This window comes from Canis lupus, chromosome 9 (genome assembly GCF_011100685.1).
Source record: "Canis lupus familiaris isolate Mischka breed German Shepherd chromosome 9, alternate assembly UU_Cfam_GSD_1.0, whole genome shotgun sequence".
Classification (NCBI taxonomy): Eukaryota; Metazoa; Chordata; class Mammalia; order Carnivora; family Canidae; genus Canis; species Canis lupus.
Window position 1 is genome coordinate 45917826 of NC_049230.1, and position 15947 is coordinate 45933772.

Here is a 15947-nt window from a genome sequence, read left to right on the forward strand (position 1 = left end):
ATGGAGCCTGCTTCTCCCTCTGCCTGTGTCTCTGCCTCTCTCTCTCTCTCTCTCTGTGACTATCATAAATAAATAAAAATTTAAAAAAATAATGTTAATTGTGGTTTATTCAAAATACCAAACTGTAAGAATATGTCATATTTTGGTCATGATTTTAATGTATATCTCATTCTGTTTTTACTCTTTCAGGCCATAATGCAACAGGGAGAAACATCCATAAAACCCATCCTCCAAGTCATTGTGAGTACCTATGAATGTTTTATATCAAACATTTTTTAAACTTTTTATGTAATTACAAATGACATTTGATTAAGCACATACAGATTTGTCCACTTTAGGAAATTCTCTCCATCATCCCCCCAAATAGGCCAATCTTATTGTAACCCTAAGAGAGGAACCAGGCCTTTTTTTTTTTTCCTTTCTTTCTTTTTTAATACTATGCTAGCCAGGGTTAGACTTTGGGGGTTCAGATTTGAGGCTTTGCCTTTCTGTTCTTTCCATAATTGATGGATGCTGTGGTGCTACCCGTCATTACTACTGCTCCTTACTTTTCTTCCTGCCCTGAGATATATTCTGCTCAAATCTGCCTTATGTGGGCCTGCAGTGAACATATCTGCTTAAAATTTTTCATTACCCTGTCATTCAGGGACGCCTGGGTGGCTCAGCAGTTGAGCATCTGCCTTTGGCTCAAGGCGTGATCCTGGAGTCCTGGGATCAAGTCCCGCATCAAGCTCCCTGCATGGAGCCTATTTCTCCGTCTGCGTGTGTCTCTGCCTGTCTCTCTCTCTCTCTCTCTCTTTCTTTCTCTCTCTGTATGTGTGTGTGTGTGTGTGTGTGTGTGTGTGTGTCCTCTCTGTGTCTCTCATGAATAAATAAATAAAATCTTAAAAAAAAAAAACTCATTCATTTAAGGAGTTCTCAGATTTTAGTGGGAATTTTAAAAATGCATGGAAGCAGTATCCTGGATCATCCCTGCAAATTCTGAGTCAGTAGCCCTGATGATCTCCCTGTTACTCCCAAACTGGCTGCTGTTCATCTTAAAGCTCTGTTTATATATTTCACTTCCTTTGGAGAGCTGCCTCTGATTTCCTTCAAGGTGTGGTAAATGTCTTGTCTGTACCCCTGTGTCATGTGCATAATTGTCTATGTCTCTTTGCCTCTGTCTCCACCTCATTTGTAAGCCCCTTCAGGGCAAGGATTCTTTTTTTCCATTTTGTATTTTTAGTATGTTTTCTGCATAACACCTTGCACATATTAGGTGCATAGTCATATCTTTTTTAAAAATTAATTCAAATTCAGTCAAATTTGAGTTGGGGAGAGATAGCAGAAGAGTATATTTTATTCTCATCTATGTTGTGTTTAATAATGTTAGTAGAGGCTGGAAGGAAAATCATCAAATGTAATTTTCTTTTGCTTGGATTTAGGTGTCAAGAGAATGGGCAAGCAGTTCAGTGTTTGTTGAACTAAAGACGAACCCACTCTCCTGCCACTTAAGTTTACTTATCCCTGGGGACTGGGGAGACAACCTGGCTAATGAATCAAATTTTCTATCCTAGAACATCCGTCCCATTACTACGGGGAATAGTCCACCCCGTTATCGACTGCTTATGAGTGATGGATTGAACACTCTATCCTGTAAGTATGATGTATAAATCTAGGAATTTGCATTTAAATGATAAAAGCACACCCAGCACTCTGATTACAATAATTTGGGGGCATTTCAGAAGCGTACATTTGCTTAGCCATGTACTTCATTCAGACAGAATTATGGCTGGCAGAGAGCATTCTAACAATAGACTGGATCTAGTGGAAAGCTGCCACTTGGCTTAATTAATTTTCTCTAACTGGTGCTCTGTTTTCTTTGATTAATTTCCCTCAGGATGATATTGACATTTAATGAATATAATGGGTTAGCTGTCCTATACTTGCCTTTTTTGGGTTTTATTTCTGCGTTGGAAACCTTACAAGGGAGAAAGAATTTGCAGAATAGATGCTTGCTATCTCTAGTCACAAGGTGAAGAACATAGAAAAGACTTCTTAGTCTTTGTCATGAAACCTGAATGATGGAAAAAATTATTTTGAACACTTGAAGAAATACATTTCAAAGTACCAGCAGATGTTTAAAGCACAGTAAATTATACTGTTTTTCACTATGCAGAATCCGAGTGGTTTTAATTTTAGAAACCTGTTCAAAATAATTGTTTTCCTTTACTAGTCTAGGTGTGATGAGCTTTCAGACTGTCATGATTGAGATGTTGTGGGGACTGAAATAATCTCTGTGCTTTTCAGCTTTCATGTTGGCAACACAGTTGAACCCTCTCGTTGAGGAAGAACAATTGTCTAGCAACTGTATTTGCCAGATTAATCGATTTATTGTTAACACTCTGAAAGATGGAAGGTATGTGGTGTTTTTCTTTATTGTGGGGGGTTTTCTTTGGTATTATTGTGTTGTAGAATGGGGACTAATTTTTCTTTCAGCAGAGAATGCCACAATTCATTTAGGAATGAAAAGACAATGATAAGTTTTCAGCTAAGAGTTTACAGCTATTGAGATCTGAACCTTAGGTGACTAAAACATGTCACCAAAGGAAGAGAAATTTGGAAACAAATTGGAAATTTCAAAGCAGGAGATTAAAACAGAATACAGAACTTTTATTTTTCATCTCTTCAGAAGCACTGTTTTTAGGATTCTCTTTTGAAGTATCTTTTAATGAAAAGGGGTTACTGGGGGTCTCTGGGTGGCTCAGCAGTTTGGTGCTTGCCTTTGGCCCGGGGCGTGGTCCTGGAGTCCTGGGATAGGTTCCATGTCAGGCTTCCTGCAGGGAGCCTGTTTCTTCCTTTGCGTGTCTCTGACTCTCTCTCTCTGTCTCTGTCTCATGAATAAATAAAGAAATCTTTAAAAAAAAAAAAAAAAGAAAAGCAAAAAAAAAAGAAAAGCAAAAATGATGTAATTAATTATGTAACACTGCCCTTTTTTTGCAGTCTTGACTCTTTCATCATAAATACTTTATTCAGCCAATATAGTATGCTGAGTACTGACCTGCTCTGCCGCTAGAAGTGCAGTGGTGAGCTCCTGGGTAACTGTTACTCCTGGGTAACTGTTGCTAAAATAGGACCTTTTTTGTTGGGGAGAGGCTTTTAAGTTTTTTATTTTCGATCACAGAACACATAAGAAACAAATATAGCAAGCATTTCCATCTTAATAAGGGTATGTCAGTGTATGTTACAGTGTCATCTATAGGTTTCCAAATAACTTTTGCTTTGTTTGCTACATGGTTGTCCTTCTTTTAACTTTCAGCTTCTCTGTTCTTAACCTTGGATGTCTTTTATAAACAGCACATGATTTTAGAAATCAATTTGAGATTTAATTGGGGAGTTTATTCTGCTTAATTTATTATTGATTTTTTTTCTAACTTTTGTGTTTTTACCATGTTTTTGCTTTATATTTTTCTTGCCTTAAATTGATTGAGTTTTTCCTTAATTTTTTTCCCCTCTACTGGTTTGAAATACATTCTACTTGTGCTGTGGTTTTGTTTGTTTGTTTACGGGTGTTCTTACATTTAAAACAATCTATATGGGACACCTATGTGGCACAGTGGTTGAGAGTCTGCCTGTGGCTCAGGGCGTGATCCCAGGGTTCTGGGATCGAGTTCCGCATCAGGCTCCTTTCATGAAGCCTGTTTCTTCCTCTGCCTGTGTCTCAGCCTCTCTCTCTCTCTCTGTCTCTCATGAATAAATAAAATCTTAAAAAAAAAAAAAATAACCCATATGCGAATTAACAGAAATTCTAAGATAGGTCTATTTTTACCGTCCTCTCAAGCAAAGGTCTCAAAACGTTCTATGTTCAGTGTTATAGCTCAACTTTGTTTTTTATTTCTTTGAATTAGTATATTCTCTATGTAGGCAGCTGTTACTTAGACTTCCCTGTAGTTTGCTGGCTTCTCTTTGCCTCCTTCATCACACTCCTTCCTTTTTAGTTCAGTTCTCATCTTCCTGAAGAATATCTTTTAGCAGCTCTTATAGGGAAAGTTTGTGGATGATAAAAATCTGTCATCTAAAAATGTCTGTTTCATTCTCAGTTAAATGAGACAAGGTATAGAATTCTAGGTTGACAGTTACTTAGTTCTGTATATCATGTAGTAGGATCTTCATCCGATAGAATTTTATGTTCTTGTCACTGTTTTGTAAAACAACTTTTATTATACAAGTAATATATACCTATATTTTAAAACTCACACGAATAGGGGTTCGCTTAGTTGGTAGAGCCGGTGGCTCTTGATCTTGGGATTATGAGTTCTAGCCCCACACTGGGTGTGGAGCCTACTTTAAAAAAATGAATAAATCAAGTTCACATATACATAATAACTAATTCCACTGCCTAAAATAACTATTCTTAAAAATTTTGTTGTAATCCTTCTAGAATTTTTCTGTGAACATTAAGTACTTATAAATTTGTAATTTTCTTTAAAAAAACCTCATAATATGGGTTTATAATTTTTTTTAATAGTGGTCATTTTTACATGTCCCTAGATAAACCTCTGCCTTGTATTATTTTGTATGTCATTATATAGAATTACCATAATTTAGTTAACATTTAATATTATACAGCATTTCACTATTTAAAATTTTTCACCAGTGCTTCTTAGAATATATTTGTAGCTCTATCTTTGTGTATTCAAATTTTTAGAGACTACTGTTATTTTAATAAAAATGACACACAACAACAAAAAAAATGACACACAAAATAATTGATTCAAGCAGTGAAATAAAAGGTACAAAGAAGGAAAAAAATTGTCTAAAATTCATACAACCCAGAAATAACCATATTATGAGTTAGTGAACATCATTCCAGATATATCACAGTGGTATTTATCATAATTGATAGAAATAATTTTGATACTGAAATGACAATATAAATATTGTTGCTCTCTTCCTCCCTTTTTTTTTTTTAAATAAAGATTTTATTTATTAATGAGAGACACAGAGAGAGACACAAACACAGGTAGAGGGAGAAGCGGGCTCCACACAGGGAGCCTGATGCAGGACTCAATCCTGGGTTTCCAGGATCAGGCCCTGGGGCCGAAGGCAGTGCTAAACCGGTGAGCCACCCGGGCAGCCCCTGCTCTCTCCTTTCCTGAATAATTCAGTCCAAAGTCATTAGGTGGGGCCAGGCAAGGTAGGTGTTTACAAGGAAGGGATAGTGGTGGTGGTGGTGATGGCCTAGAACCAGGTGTTAGCCCAAAGGGAGGAAGGTATCATGGACTGGACTTAGGGATGGAACATAAGCAGGTAAGGTGAACATACATGAGGAGAGGGTGGTTGCAGCCCAGAATGGGTTGTCAAAGCCTCAGTAAGATGAGGTAAGAGTCTGTGTGGTTGCTGGATCCTAAGGAAGGAATGACGGCATCTGGGAGTGTGGGGATCTGGGACAACAGCACGTTTCTGGGGAAGGGGGGGAGGGTGCTTGTTTGTAATAGGATGGTAGTGGTCTCAGAACCAGGTTTGGAATTTGAGCATTCAGAGGAGTGTCCATGTGTGTAGCAGTGGCAGGTAGTGATAGGAGTTTGGTTACCTATGAGGGGAATTGATCTAATATGTTGAAAGTTATGGGAGCTACTCAAGGGAGAAATCAGTGATTCCGGATTAGAATTGAAGGTTTCAGAGTGAACTCAAGGTTTTTTTTTTTTTTTTTTTTTTTTTTTTTTTTTTTTTATGATAGGCACACAGTGAGAGAGAGAGAGGCAGAGACACAGGCAGAGGGAGAAGCAGGCTCCATGCACCGGGAGCCCGATGTGGGATTCGATCCCGGGTCTCCAGGATCGCACCCTGGGCCAAAGGCAGGCGCCAAACCGCTGCGCCACCCAGGGATCCCCGAACTCAAGGTTTTTGATAGATAGATAGATAAAGATATAAACATTTAGGGTTTTATTTTTTTATTTTATTTATTTTTACATTTAGGGTTTTAAAATTAGATTTTTTGGGGTGCCTGGGTGGCTCACTTGGTTGGGTGTCTGACTCTTAATATCAACTCAGGTCTTCATTTTAGGGTTGTGAGTTTGATCCCCATGTTGGGCTCCATACTGGCCATGGAAAGGAAAGGAAAGGAGAAAAGAAAGGAAGAAATAAATTTATTTTACCTTATTATTTTAACTCACTTTATTTAAACTAAATACTAAAACAGTTCTCCCATTTCTCCTGCCTCCTACTTTTTGCCTCTAACAATCACCAATCTGTTTGTTTTCTGTATCTACAGGCTTATTATTTATTTCCACATATAAGAGAGACCATACATTAATTGCTTTTCTCTGTCTGACTTAGCATAATGCCCTGGAAGTCCATCCATGTTTTTGCAAATGGCAAGATTCAATTCCTTTTTATGGATGAATAATATTCTATGTGTATTTGTGTGTGTGTGTGTGTGTGTGTGTGTGTGTGACAATTCCTTTATCCATTTACCTAGTAGTAGACACTTAGGTTGTTTCCATATATTAACTCTTGTAAGTAGTGCTACAGTGAACATGGGGGTATATATGTATATGTTTTTGAGTTAGTGCTTTTATTTTCTTTGGATGAATACCCAGAAGTGGAGTTGCTGGATCTTATGGTAGTTTGATTTTTAATTTTTTGAGGAATCTCCATACTGTTTTCCATAGTGGCTACACCAACTTAACATTCCCAACGGTGCACAAGAGTTCCTTTTTCTCCATATCCTCACCAGCATTTGCTATTTCTAGTCTTTTGGATAATAGCCATTCTAACAAATATGAAGTGATATTTCATTGTGGTTTTGGCTTCCATTTCCCTGATTCAGGGTATCTTTTCATGTACCTGTTGGCTAGCTGTATGTCTTCTTTGGAAAGATATCTGTTTATGAAAAAAAAAAAAGGGCAGCTGTTCAGATCTGGTTGGTATATGAGTGTGTATATATAATATATATTATGTGTATATATAATTATATATATAGTGTGTGTGTGTGTTCCCTAGATCTGTCTATAGAGAGGGTTTTGGAGCAGCAATACCCCAAAAGCTGTGAGCCCACTTAGCACCAGATCTTCATTTCTGAATGCCACTTCACCCTAAAAGGAACTAGGGCTCCTTGGAGGATGGCTTGTACAGGCTTGGAAACGACAAGATGAGCCTGGGATATCTTAATGTGTCAGATGGTAAGGAAGAGCTCAAAGGGAGGTGGGACCCTGTCAAAAGGACAGAGAAACTGGCTTGCAGAATCTTAGACTTGTCAAATCTAAGGCAATTTAAAATCACAATAAAAATGGGAACAGATTATAACCTATTAAATAAAATAGGAGTTCATAAGTCCATACCCAAAAAAGGAATAGATGGAGGAAGAGAAAAGTTTTTCTTAAAATAGAGTGCCATCCGACAAATGTGGAAGGAATGATGGAATTAGAAAATCCCCCTTGGTAACCAGCACAGTGTTAGTTTACGCAGGAAACATCAGTGGGTGCCATGGCTGCTCTAACAAATTAACATAGCAGAAATTATTTGCCTGGAGGTCAAAAGTTGAAATCAGTTTCACTGGACTGAGATCCTTCTTTCCCTCTTCCAGCCTCTGGTGGTTGTTAGCATCCCTTGGCTGTTCACTGCTGTAGTTCAGTCTCACCTCCAGGTCTTTGTTTTATCTGTCGCCTCCTGTCTGTATCAGATATGCCCCCCTCTTATGGAGATAAATGTGGTTGCTTTTAGGGCCCAGCAGAGGATCCAGGGTAATCTTGCCGTTTCAATCCTGAACTTCATCACATTTACCAAGTTCCTTGTCCCATTCACAGGCTCCAGGGATTAGGAAGTGGATAGCTTTTGGGGGGGGTCATTCAGTCTACCACAGATGCTGAAACAAGTCGATGAAAGTTTGCTGAGTAACAAGTTATTCACAACGTAATTACTAATTGTAAAAAGAAGCAGAGGCAACTTTGTAGTGGAGGAACCTGGCAGACAGCCCCTTATTCCAATGATCAAAGTTAACATTACCAGTAATGGGACAAATAGAATTACAAATAGAATTTGTGTATTACCTGATAGGATGCAATGAGAACACAGCATCACTAATATTATGCTTTTGCCAAAGATGCATAATCTGTGGGACGCCTGGGTAGCTCAGTGGTTGAGCATCTGCCTTTGGCTCAAGTTGTGATCCCAGGGTCTGGGGATGGAGTCTCGCAGAGCTCCCTGCCAAGAACCTGCTTCTCCCTCTGTCTATGTCTCTGCATCTCCCTCTGTGTCTCTCATGAATAAATAAATAAAATCTTTAAAAAAAAGAAAAGATGCATAATCTGTAATCATGAGGAAACCTCAGTTAAATTAAGGGACATTCTACAAAATAAATAACCTCTGATTTTTTTTTTTTTTTTTAAGATTTATTTACTTATTTGAGAGAGTACAAGCCAGGGAATGGGCAGAGAGAGAAGGAGCAGACTCCCCACGGAGCATGGAACCCATTGCGGGGCTCGATCCCTGGCCCCTTAGATCACAACCTGAGCTAAAATCAAGAGTCAGATGCTTGACTGATTGAGCCACCCAGGTGTCCCAGTGACCTCTGATTTTCAGATCTCAAGCATGAAAGAAAAAAGTTGTGTACACTGAGAGACTTTCAGATTGAAGGAGACTTAAGAGATTTGGTAATTGAATACAACAAGTGATCCTGGACTGGATCCTTTTGCTATTAAGGACATCATTTAGACAGCTGATAAAACTTGAATAGGTTCTGTGGATTAAATGGAAAAATTCTTTGGTTATGTTTCAGTCAATTTCAGTGACTTAACCAACCAGGATATATCTTTTTTTTTTTTTTTAACCAGGATATATCTTAATGTCAATTGTTCTTAGCGTAATTTTTTTCTGGTGCATGATATGCCTTTCAATCTCAAATTCTATTCCTTAAGGCTGTTTTCTATTTCATTTGAGCTTTAGTTTTTACTTGTATTGTGGATAACTATCCTCCCTTTGTGTCTTCAGTTTGCTTTAGTCTTTTTTCTAATGCATACATTAATCAAGATTTTCCAACATAATAGTTCAGTTTTTAGCTTTCTCCTTGCTGTTTCTTGGTTTATAATGTTTAAGTGTTAGATATATAATGGTATTACTTTTGTTCTATTTTTGTCTTCTCAAGCTATCGTTTCTTCTCAATCTCTTGTTTTATCTAATCTTTTGAGTTTTATTTTATTAATTCTTAGTCTTATTTCTCAAACCCCTCTTGGAAAGTATTATTCCCTTTCTTCCATATGCTTTCTTCTAGATCGGATTCTTTGTCTCTGCTTTCTATATTCCTTTTATTTTTATATACTTTTATAAGTTGCATTGTTGATATGTCATTTCTTTTTATCTTGTTCATGCTTAATGTGGATAGTTCTGTCAGACTTCATATTTGCTCTGACATATTTTAAGCTAGGTACATCTCCTTGCCAACCTTCCCACATGGGACGTGTTATCTTCCATTCCAAGCTATACCTTTGAGTGCTTGAGCGGTGCTTTCTATCCATTTTTCTGTCCTTTAAGGTACGGTTATGGAAGAGGGTGGAGAGCTTTGGTGGGGTCGAGTGCAAAAACTTAGGCTTTATTCTCTGATCAGGGATAGAATTCCACTCCCGTGGGCTTTGTTTTATTGCACCACCTCCAAATGATGGCATGTCTTGTATTTCCTACTTCTGTTGAGAACCTATATATGTACATCCAAGTTTATTTACCCCTTACTTTTTTTATGGTTATTTAGGCTTATTCCAAACAGGGCTTCAGCATTCATCCTTGTACATTTATCTGTATGTGCTCGTGCTATTATTTCTGAAGAGCAGATTGCTTGAATTACTATAGTGGGGCTCAAAGGACATGTCTTATAGAAAATATACCAGTTAATATACTCATTAACTTTGTAAGAGTGCTTGTTTCTGAATAAGCAAATCCAAGGAAACAAATTAGATTCATGGTTCCCCAGGGGTCAGGAAGTGGAATGGTATGTGACCGATATCTCAAAAAGCTGTTACTTTAAAAAAAAACAAACAAAACCAAAAAAAAAAAAAAAAATTTCCCTTAACCTTGTCAACATACTGGATACTACTAATTTTTACAAATAATTGTTGTCAATATTGTTAATATATATTTTAAATATTTTATTTATTCATGAGAGACACACAGATTGATAGAGAGAGAGAGAGGCAGAGACACAGGCAGAGGGAAAACCAGGCTCCCTACAGGAAGCCCGGTGTGGGACTTGATTCTGGGACTCCAGGATCATGCCCTGGGCCGAAGGCAGACACTTAACTGCTGAGCCACCCAGGCATCCCAATATTTAATATTTTAATTTATATTTCCCTATTGAAGTAAAGTATGTTTTCATATATTCATTGACTCTGTGGTTTTGGAGGGTTTTTTTAAAATATTTTATTTATTTATTTGAGAGAGAGAGCTCACACAGAGGGAGGGGAAGAAGCAGGCTCCATACTGAGCAGAGTCCAACATGGGGCTCAATCCAAGGACCCCAGGATCATGACCTGAGCTGAAGGCAGATGCTTAACCAACTGAGCCATCCAGGCACCCCTCTGTAGTTCTTTTCTGGATTACTTTTTATTATGTACTAATCAAATTTATTAGTTTTTTTCCTTTATGACTTCTGAATTTTGTCTTGCTTAGGAAACTTCCTGACTGGGTGATAAAATTATTTTTTAGGGGTGTCTTGGTGGCTCAGTTCATTGAGTGTCCGACTGTTGGTTTTGGCTTAAGTCATGAGATGAAACCCTGCCTTGGAGCTTTGTGCTGGGCTTGGAGCCAGCTTGAGATTCTCCACTCACTCTGCTCATCCTCGCACTTGGGTACTCTCTCTCTCTCTCTCTCTCTCTCTTTTTCTCTCTCTCTCAAATACAGAAATCTTTTTTAAAATATATTTTTTAGTTCTTTAATCCTTCTGTGGAATTTTTTTTTAAGATTTATTTATTTGTTTTTTTTTTTTTTAATATTTTTATTTATTTATGATAGTCACAGAGAGAGAGAGAGGCAGAGACACAGGCAGAGGGAGAAGCAGGCTCCATGCCAGGAGCCTGACGTGGGATTCGATCCCGGGTCTCCAGGATCGCGCCCCGGGCCAAAGGCAGGCGCTAAACCGCTGCGCCACCCAGGGATCCTAAGATTTATTTATTTGAAAGAGAGCACATGCACTAACAGCAGTTGGGGGTGGGGGCATGGGGAGAGGAAGGGACAGAGTAAGAGAGAATCTCAAGCCGACTCCCTGCAGAGCATAGTGTGCAGACAGGGTTCAATCCCATGAGCCTGAGCCAAAAACAAGTCAGACGCCCAACTGGCTGAACCACCCAGGCATCCCCTTCTGTGGATTTTTAAAGTAGACTAGTTTATCTAGTTTTTTAAAAAATAGGGTACAAAGGAGGAATTTAGCTAAATATTTTCCAGATGTATAGCCCATATCATAGGGGGTTTATAGGTCCCAGTAAGGAGTTTAGATTGTTTTTCAAGGGTGTTGGAAAGCCATAGGGTTTTGAGCTGAGGAGTATCGGTATGATCTAAGTTTTTAAAAGGTTATTCTCATAGTTGTATGGAGAATTGATGGTTGGTGGCAAAAAAAAGTAGAGATTGTTGTTCCATTTATCTGAATCTTTCTGAGTTTGCTGTCATTTCCATTGATCTGTCGGTGCGATAGTTTTTGTGTTTTTTGTTTTCCATTTCTCATTTTTAAATTTCATTTTCTAATCTTTTATTGCTGATACATAGAAATAAAATAAATTTGAATATATTCATATTGGATTTTGGGTTTGTTTTTTTTTTTTTTAAGACACTTATTTGAGAGAGCGAGCACACTCAGGGCAGAGAGAGAATCTCACGCAGAGTCCTACTAAGGGCAGAGCCTGTTGTGGATCTCCATCTCAAGACCCTGAGGTTGACCTGAGCAGAAATCAAGAGTCAGAGGCCTAACCAGCTGAGCCACCCAGGTGCCCCTGTATATATTCACATTGTTTTAGCAACCTCACAAAATTCGTTTAGTATTTCTTTTTTTATTTCAAAATTTTATTTAAAATCTAGTTAGCTAGCATGGGGCACCTTGGTGCCTCAATCAGTTAAGCATCTTATCTTCAACCCGGGTCCTGGGATGGAGCCCCACATCAGCCTCCCTGCCCAGTGGGGAGGCTACTTCTTTCCCTTTGCCCTTTCCCCCTGCTCATGCTCTCACTCACTATCTTACTTTCTCTCAAATTAATTCTAGTTGTTAACATGTAGTATAATATTGGTTTCAGGAGCAGAATTTAGTGATTCATCACTTTAATACCCAGTGTATTATCATCATAACCAGTGTCCTCCTTCATGCCCATCTCCCACCCACTTCTCTCCTTCAACCCTGTTTGTTCTCTCTACTTAAGAGTCTTTTAAAAAAAAAAAAAAAAAAAAAGAGTCTTTTATGGTTTGCTTCCATCTCTCTTTTTTCTTTCCCATATGCTCATCAGTTTTGTTTCCTAAATTCCATGTATGAGTGAGATTGTACAGTATTTTCTATCTCTGACCGACATTTCATTTAGCAAAATATATACTAGGTCCATGTATCTCATTGCAAATGGCAAGATTTCATCCTTTTTGATGGCTAAGTAATAATCCTTTGTGTATATACCACACCTTCTTTATCCATTCATCAGTTGATGGACATTTAGACTCCATAGTTTGGCTATTGTTGATAATGGTCAGTGCCATAGTTTTTGTTTTTGTAACAGCTTTGAGATATAACTCACATACTGCTATAATTTATCCATTTAGTGTAAAATGGGGGACGCTTAGGTGGCTCAGATGTTAAGTGTCTACCTTCAACTTGGGTCATGATTTCTAGGTCCTGGGATCAAGCCCTGCATTTAGCTCCCTGCTCAGTGAGGAGTCTGCTTCCCCCTGCTTGTTCTCTCTCTCAAGTGAATAAATAAAATCTTTTGTAAAAAATTAAGTGTAGGGCAGCCCGGGTGGCTCAGTCAGTGGTTTATTTTATTTTATTTTATTTTATTTTATTTTATTTTATTTTTTTATTATTTATTTATTATTTATTTATTTATTTATTTATTTATTTATTTATTTATTATGATAGTCACAGAGAGAGAGAGAGAGAGAGAGAGAGAGAGAGGCAGAGACACAGGCAGAGGGAGAAGCAGGCTCCATGCACTGGGAGCCTGACGTGGGACTCGATCCCGGGTCTCCAGGATCGCGCCCTGGGCCAAAGGCAGGCACCAAACCGCTGTGCCACCCAGGGATCCCTCAGTCAGTGGTTTAGCACTGCCTTTGGCCCACATTGAGCTCCCTGCATGGAGCCTTCTTCTCCCTCTGCCTGTGTCTCTGCCTCTCTCTCTGTGTCTCTCATGGATAAATAAATTAAATCTTTTTTAGGGATTTATTTATTTATTAAAAAATAAATAAATAAATAAAACCTTACTGTTTATTTGTTAGAGAAGCCAAGTCATTTGTCCTTTAGCCTCATGTAGTTTCCCACAGTCTGGATTTTGCTGATTGTGTCTCTGTGAAGTTGTAATGTGTCCCTGTTATCTGTGTTTTTTGTAAGTAGATAAAAGCAGTATGTTCCTTTGATATGCTGCTGGATTCATCTTGCTAATTTTTTTTTTGCTAATGTTTTATGTAAATATATAAGATAAAATTAAATTTTTTGAGCATATTTTCTCTCAAGTTTTGGTATTAAGCCAGTGCTAAATGATTGATAAGCCTGGAGTAATTTGGATAATTTTGGAAGATAATTAAATATCTACCACTAAATTTCTATCAGATAGTTTTTGTAGGGAATCTATGTCTAATTGTCAGAAATAGATAGTTTTGAGCTTATTTTATTGAAGTAATATAACTCTGGGGTTTTTGCTTGGTTTTTTGTTTTGTTTTGTTTTGTTGTTTGTTTGTTTTGTTTTTAGGATTTTATTTATTTATTTGAGAGAGAGAGATATCGAGAGAGAATACAAGCAGGGAGGAAAGGGAAAAGCAGTCTCCCTGCAAGCAGAGAGCACAACATGGGGCTCAATCCCAGGGCCCTGAGATCATTGACCCTGAGTCAAAGGCAGACACTTTAACCTACCGATCCACCCAGGTGCCCTTAAGTAATATAACTTTGATATGAAAGCCTGATAAAGGTAGCAGAAACTCATCAATTGTATATAAAAATCCAGGTTATAGCAATCAGACCATTTGAAAACCACAACATGGTGAAATTCGGTTTGTTATTGCTTAAATATTGTGCTAGAGGGTTCCTCGGTGGCTTAGTTGGTTGAATGTCTGACTTTTGGTTTTGTCTTGAATCATAGTCTTGGGGTTGTGGGATCGGCCCCGAATCAGGCTCAGTGCTTAGCATGGAGTCAGCTGGAGATTCTCTCTCCCTCTGCCCCTCCCCCTGCTCACACATTTTTCTCTCTAAAATAAATAAATGAAATCCTAAAAAACATATATATTGCTTTAAAACCATCTACTTTTTATCTCCATTGCCATGACTCTGGTAGAGGCCACCATCGGTTCTCTTCCTTTGGTCTCCCTGCCTCCACTGTGTTTCCCTCAGATTTCTTCTTCATGTTTCAGTTCTTTTTCAAATACACACATGGTCATGACATTCTCATTCAAGTATGTATTAAGCAACAACTGTGGATACCTGGAGGCCACCTGCTCTTGTTGAAAGTTCTGTCTAGTAGGAGAGACTGATAATAATGAAATTATGAGTATATAAAATTTATATAAGTGAATAATTGAACATAAATTCTATGTTCATAATTCTGTGTTAATATACATTAATTAAACCTGAGAGAAGTAATGTGAAAGAAAAAAGTCATGGCAGTAAAAAAAAAGTGTAACAGAAACGTAATCTGAACTAAAGATGAAGGCAGAGTCTCTTGAAGTGATGTTTGAGATGAAAGCAAAAAACAAGTACTAGCTGAGCGGAATGAGAGCAGGCCCTCATATTCAGCAAGCAGCATATACAAAGGCTTTGTGGCAGGAGAGAGCATGGCATATACTGAGAACTGAAAGCAGTCAGAATGGCTGGAGAGCAGAGCATCTCAAGGAAGTGGTATGAGATGGGCTAAAGAGATTGGCAAGGCTAGATCACACAGAGCCTTGTAGGCCATCTATGAAAGATTTTATTTTTGGCTTAAGGTTCTTGAGAGTTATTGAAAGGTTTTAATAAGAGTTAAAAGTAGATGAAAGCCTGTAGATTCTTAGATAATAATCATTTAAAAATGGCTACAGTTGTAACGATTTTCACTGGGAAAAGGTAATTGTTGAGGTAAGTGTATGTTTCTGAAAACAGATCATCTTTTGTTGTGCCTCATTTTATTGTGTTTAATAATCTAAATTCTGATCATGTCATTTGCTCCTTGAAGATATTGTTTGTGGTAAGGACACTGCATTTTAACTAAAGGACTAGATGGAAAATGAAAACCTTGCAATCATAAAAAGCCTTGATAATGATGCAGTGAAAGATTAAGGAAAATATTTACATGGGAATTGATATCATCTATTTCTCTGGTTATTCAGTAATGAAAACCTGTTGACAAATGGAAATAGTTTTATCAAAATGATTATTAGGAAAAGCTTTTTAAGTAGCTTGTCATTTGAAGGGCTTCTAAATTGATTTTTTTCTAACTTGTTTCTATTTCTTTGCCTTCATAGGAGAGTAGTTATTTTGATGGAGTTAAACATTTTGAAATCAGCCGAAGCAGTTGGATTAAAGATTGGCAATCCTGTGCCCTATAATGAAGGTAAAATGCTTTTTTATAGGTTGTAGCTCTCAGTTGAATACTTCTTTATAGATCCAGAATTGTACATTTAGGGTTCAGTTTGATTTCTTGGTCGTACTAAAACTAGTGATTTGGGGGTTTAGGAACTGGGTTATTCTTTTAGGTTTTTCCAAGTTAAAGAAATGATGCTAGGACTTCAAAGGCTGACCCTCTCCTCTGTTTTTCTCTACACAAAAC

The 15947-nt window shown here is 37.8% G+C and overlaps 1 protein-coding gene across 1 annotated transcript in view; it reads left to right on the plus strand.

The window, feature by feature from the left end:
* Positions 1-15947, plus strand: part of RPA1 (replication protein A1) — a 76291-nt gene that overhangs the window by 13218 nt on the left and 47126 nt on the right. Inside the window, exons 2-5 of the mRNA XM_038548492.1 lie at positions 190-240; positions 1557-1635; positions 2290-2398; positions 15643-15731. Of these exons, the coding sequence (XP_038404420.1) occupies positions 190-240; positions 1557-1635; positions 2290-2398; positions 15643-15731 (328 nt within the window). The remainder of the gene's footprint in view (positions 1-189; positions 241-1556; positions 1636-2289; positions 2399-15642; positions 15732-15947) is intronic.